The 5,852-nt window shown below is 33.6% G+C and overlaps 1 protein-coding gene across 1 annotated transcript; it reads left to right on the top strand.

Annotated features, from left to right (window-relative positions):
- The first annotated feature begins 2,099 nt into the window (after nucleotides 1–2,099).
- Nucleotides 2,100–5,076, top strand: LOC140975587 (exocyst complex component EXO70E2-like). Its single transcript, XM_073439374.1, has 2 exons — nucleotides 2,100–2,221; nucleotides 2,459–5,076. The coding sequence occupies exon 2, from the start codon at nucleotides 2,960–2,962 to the stop codon at nucleotides 4,811–4,813; it is 1,854 nt and encodes a 617-aa protein (XP_073295475.1). The 5' UTR covers nucleotides 2,100–2,221; nucleotides 2,459–2,959; the 3' UTR covers nucleotides 4,814–5,076.
- Nucleotides 5,077–5,852: the final 776 nt, after the last annotated feature.

The following is a 5,852-nucleotide window of genomic DNA, read 5'->3' on the forward strand; positions in this document are numbered from 1 at the left end:
GTTTGAGCTCAAGAGATCCAACGATGGACCATGTCTCAAAGTTTAATATAATTTAATTAACACAAAAACTGACGGTCTCACGGATCAATTTCGTAAGTCGAATCCCTTATTTGGGTCATCCATGAAAAAATATTACTTTTTATGCTAAGAGTATTACTTTTTATTGTGAATATCAGTAGGGTTGACATGTTTCACAGATAAAGATTCGTGAGAGCGTCTTACAAGAGACCTACTCTTTAATTAATACATTAAAAAAAATTATGTGAATCATAATAAAATTGTAATATTTTTCATAGATGTTCCAAATAAGGATCTGTCTTACAAAATAAGATCCGTGAGACCGTCTCACACAAGTTTTTGCCCATTTTCCAAAAGAAAATTTAATATTTTGAACATTAAAAATTAGTTGACATAGATATATTTTACTTAATAAAATAAAATTTTCAGGTTTTTATATACATTTTTATTTAAGATTTTTTTGTATTTTTTCTATCCAAGTAAATTATATGATTTAAAATTTAAAATTATATCAATCGACGTGTCAAAATCACTATAAAATTAATGAAATTCCCATTTTTGGATAATTTCAGTTAAAATGAATTTAAAGCTCTTTTTTTAAAAAAATATAGATTTAAAGAATTTATTTGAATAAAAAAAATTTATTTGACTAAAAAAATCCATATTTAACATAATTTTTCTCGAATCATATGATTTCATCAATAGTTAAACAGATTTTTTTTAAAAAAAAAAAATTATGAAGATAATTCAATGCTCAATAAATTATGACAAATTTGTGTGAGACGGTCTCACGGAGTCGTATTTTGTGAGACAGATCTTTTATTTGGATCATTCATGAAAAAATATTATTTTGTATACTAAGAGTATTATTATTTGGGTCATCTCTTATTTTACTCGTCTCACATATAAAAATTCATCACAATATACCTGTTCTAAATTATAATCCCAAGAATTGGTCCAACAACGTTTCCTCCAAAAGATTTGATTTGTCCCTAACATTATTGGTCCACAAGTCAAAAAGTTTGAAGATGGAGAGTCAAAAATATTATTATTTATTCTGTCAGTCATTAAAAAAATTAATTTGTTTTTTTTTTCAAATATATAATCAAGTTTTTTATATTAAAGAATATTTTTTTCTACTAATATATGTCTATTAAATAAGTATATTAAAACATGCAACTATTATTTGAATGAATTAAATAAAGTTCGAGAAATAAGTTTGTTTGTAAATCTTGTTTTTCCAAATAAACTTTTTTATTTGTGTAGAAAAAAACAAACAAGTTTATATATTTAAGACAAGAATAATTTTTTTTATTTGTTTTCAGAATATATGGAAAAAAAATTGTGTAAGAGTATTAATAATATTATTATTAGAAATTTATCGAAAAAATAGTAATATATATATATATATATATATATTTAAAAAATGTTCATTACTTATTAATTTATTTAAAAAAAATCTGTCAAATACTTGGAAATATTTATTAATTCGTAGTTGCACAGAAAGTCCTAGTGATGTCGTGACTCTTGTTTTATGCAAATGTCCTCTGTGTACCACAAATTATATAATATGATCAAAAGTAGAAAATTTATCTAATATCAAAAATATTTTTACATAAATATTCGAAATTAATTGTTTCTAAAACATTAAATCAAATATATTTTTATAAAAATGACGTTCATACTAATTTTCTGATTTTTTTTTTACCAAATTGTTGTTTAAAAATTATTTACTTGTACATATTTTAAAATAAATAATGGATAATATATATATATATATATATATTGCCAAAATTAATTATTAAAAATAATTTTTTTTAACTTCATGCAAAATTTATAATATAATATATATAATTTAACACAAAAACTTTTGTAAGACGGTCTCACGGATCAATTTCATGGGTCGAATCTCTTATTTGGTCATCCATGAAAAAATATTATTTTTTATGCTAAGAGTATTATTTTTTTATTGTAAATATCGATAAGATTGATTCGTCTCATAAATAAATATTCATGAGACTGTCTCTGCTCATAATTTTGTATGCATACATATTATTTTATTTTCAAAGAACGCTCTGCTTCCTGGCAAAAACGCGTGAGCTTCCTTCCCACTTCTGGAGGCAGTTCTTGGTCTTTCTCAAATTCCCAGATTAAATGAAAATAAAAAAGTTTTAGTGTCCAAGAATCAAGTAAAAATCTTCAGGTCTGAAGCTATTCTCTTTTTATCTTCTTTATTGTATCACTACCTATTTCTGTTTTGTTTTTTGTTGTCCCTTTGTTCTTGACTATTTCGTAGTACGCTACATATTCATCTCAAATTCCAAATTTGTGAGTGAAAAAGATTATATTTTGATTTTGATTGTTGATAATAATAGTTCTTTACGTGGTAATTCTTCTTTACTCCGTTTGGGTTAAATTTGTTCTTTCTTTGCAATTTAAGCTGCGGTCTTCTGTTAAGTGTGAACTGCTTTGACCCTGAAAGTGATCAAGAAGGAAAAACCCCTGAAATTCTGTTCTGATTCTTGAATCCTCTGTGCTGACTTATCTTTCTGTGGAATTTGTGGGAAATTTCATTTGGGATTTACTGGTATTGTTCTTTGTTGAATTCCAAATTCGGGGGCTGTGGTTCAGTCTCCTCTTTCGGTCAACACCCTTTTATCCTTTAGTTTCTTGCCTTCAAATTCGAGTGGGATGTGGGTGCAAGAAAGATCTTGGAAAGATTTTCTTCTGTGTCCGTCAATGATACTCCCGTTCAAAGTTCATAGGTCTGGCTAGCAGAGTTTAAAGGCTAATACTACCATGCCTTAAAACCTTGCTTTACCTTGATTTACTATCCTTTTGGTGGAGGAGATTTTGAATTTGTTTCTCTAGTACCATCCAGAGAAGCATACTTGTGCCAATTTGCTGTCTTGATTATTTGGGTAGTCTTTGATTATCGGTAATGGAGGATTCTGAACTGGTGGATGGAGTCCTTGATGGACAACAGCATTTGATTCTTGTAGCTTATCATTCTGTTAAGGCTCTTGAGTCGACCAAGATATTGAACCAGGATATGAAAAGAAATATTGCTGGATTATGCGCTGAATTGTCTAAAATGATTGGACTCAACGAGGGTGATGTAGAAGATAATATAGAGATTGAGGATAGGCTTGCTTCAGCTCGGGAGATGATCATGAATTTGCATTTGAACCACTCGAGGATATGGGATTCCAGCCCCTCCATAGTTTTAGATTATTTGAAAGCTATTGATGAGGTTCGGATCTTGGTTCAGAGCTTGGAAAGTGTGATGGTGAAGAGAAGTAGGAAAATGAAAGGAATTCTCGATCAAGCTCAAACTATTCAGCAAATAGCTATGGTTAGGCTCCAAGAAGAGTTGGTCCATATACTTGATCAGAACAAGCAGTGTTTTGGGCATGGTTATGTGCTACCTCCTGTTTGCGAGGAGGGTTCTGTGTACGAGGAATCGATCATTTCAAATGACGAAAATTCTGTGGAGAATGCATCTCGAAGGGAAAGCAGCGGCACAGAGACTGAAGAGTATTTGATGGATCTGGTCCATCCTGACATGATACCTCAAATAAAGTCGATAGCGAAATCAATGTTTGATTCAGGTTATGATCAAGAATTCTGCCAGGCTTTTGTGAAATTCTGGAGAGAGTCGATGGCCGAGTATTTGGCAGTTCTAAACATCGAGCGGCTTAGGATTGCAGATGTGCTTGCGCTGGAGTGGGAATGCTTGAACTCCAGAATCCGGAAATGGCGCCGTGCTATGAGGGCATTCATTGGTGTTTATCTTGCTAGTGCAAAACGCCTCTTCGACCAAGTTCTTGGAGCATATGGTTGCACTAGTTCTATTTGCTTAGCCGAGGCTTCAAAGGCTTCTGTTCTATGCCTCCTGGATTTTGGCCAAGCTGTGGCACTCGGACCCCATAGACCAGAATGGCTCTATTGTTTACTTAACATGTACGATGATTTAGTCTCCCTTATCCCCGATGTAAACGCTTTATATCCTCAAGAAGCTGACCTGATTATCAACATTGAATTCCATGAGCTTTTGGTTCGACTAGGGGATTCGGCTAAGGCCACCTCTATGGGTTTTGGAAATTACATCGCGTCTTGTTCCTCCACTGCCCTTTCTGCAAATGGTGGTATTCACCCTCTGACTAAGTACACTGCAAACTACATGATCTGCTTTGTAGATTACGGTGATAGCCTCAATTTGCTTCTTGAAGATAATAATGCTGCGGCTGATCACTTGCGGTCATTTACATCAATACTAGAAGCCAACTTAGACAAGAAATCCAACTCATATCAAGATCTTGCTTTGAAGCAAATATTTTTAATGAATAATATGCATTACATGGTTCAAAAAGTTAGGAGCTCCAATGTCAGAACTTACTTGGGGGATGATTGGATCCGAGAACACATTTGTAAGTATCGGAAATATGCAACATGCTATGAAAGAACCACTTGGAGTTCAGTGCTTCCATTGCTACGTGGTGATGGGAAAATGGGAAAGGCAACTCTAAAGGCAAGAAGTCATGCTTTCAACACTGCTTTTGAGGATTTATACAGAAACCAAACGGGATGGTGTGTTCCAGATCTGGAGCTTCGCGAGGAGCTAAGGATCTCAGCCTCAAAGACGGTTGTCCTTGCATATCGTACCTTTGTACGTAACATTTCCAATACAATCGGTGACAAGTACATCAAGTATACAGAACAAGATTTGGAAACCTACATTCTTGATCTTCTCGAGGGTACATCAAAGTCGCTGAACCATTTGCGAAGGATGTAAGTTTGGATGGTCCTAAATCACCCTTCCTCCTTGACTAGTCTCAGTTAGGGGCTTTTTGTGTGTGTAACTGTGTGTAGTGTTAGCTTTTGTTCTTGCACAATATTCATTAGAGGACTTTATCTTGCATTTAATATTTTTATTCAACTTGAAAAAAAAATGTGCTCGAAGAGAATGGAACACTCTATTCCACATTGTACATGAAATGATAGTTTCAACTAATTGTAAACTTTGTTTTTTTGAATAAAACATGGGATTAATATTAAGCAATATCCGGAAGAAATACAACATAAATAACCAAAGGAGGGGGTGGTCTTTCCTATAAGATCAAGCAAGGAAACAGTTGCCTTGGCTAGAGCGTAGGCTGCCTGGTTCGTTGATCTACGCACAAAAATAAAAGTACAAATTGTTATATCCTTACTCCTTAGATAGGAATCGAAAGTCTTCATAAACAAACCTAAGCTGGAGTGGTCTAGTTCTGGATTATTTGGAGCATCAGTCACCAGCAAAACATCAGATTCGATTATAACAGTTCAGAGATGCAAATTCTTGAGCCAACTAAGAGCTTCTCTGATTCCCAACGCTTTGGCTACGATTGGATTATTACTGCCATAAATTGCATCAATCACTTGGCCTTGTGAATTCCTCGATATGCATCGATAACCAATATGTGGGTTGTTTGCAAATATGGTTGCATCAACATTGCATTTGAGGTAGTTTACTGGTGGGCTTTTCCATGTATTATCATCATGTGGCCTTGCATCGATTTGGCTTGAAATGGATATCTGTTTTGCTGCATGCCTCTTAGCGTAAAAATCTAATGCTTATTGGTAGATCAATGTTGTTGGATTGCATTTGCTATTCCAAATCGCATCATTCCCAATTTTCCAAATACTCCACAAAACCATTGCTACAATCTCTGTCACATGATACTCATGAGTAAGGACTATATTGTTCCACCATTCCACAATCGATCCCATGGCTGCAACATGGTTCCCAACGGGCGTGAGGCACCATACATTCCTTACGCAGGGGCAAGAAA

This window comes from Primulina huaijiensis, chromosome 4 (assembly GCF_012295235.1).
Source record: "Primulina huaijiensis isolate GDHJ02 chromosome 4, ASM1229523v2, whole genome shotgun sequence".
NCBI lineage: Eukaryota > Viridiplantae > Streptophyta > Magnoliopsida > Lamiales > Gesneriaceae > Primulina > Primulina huaijiensis.

Excerpts from the sequence above, each read along its gene's own strand:
- LOC140975587 (XM_073439374.1), top strand. The coding sequence starts at position 2,960 with ATGGAGGATTCTGAACTGGTGGATGGAGTCCTTGATGGACAACAGCAT.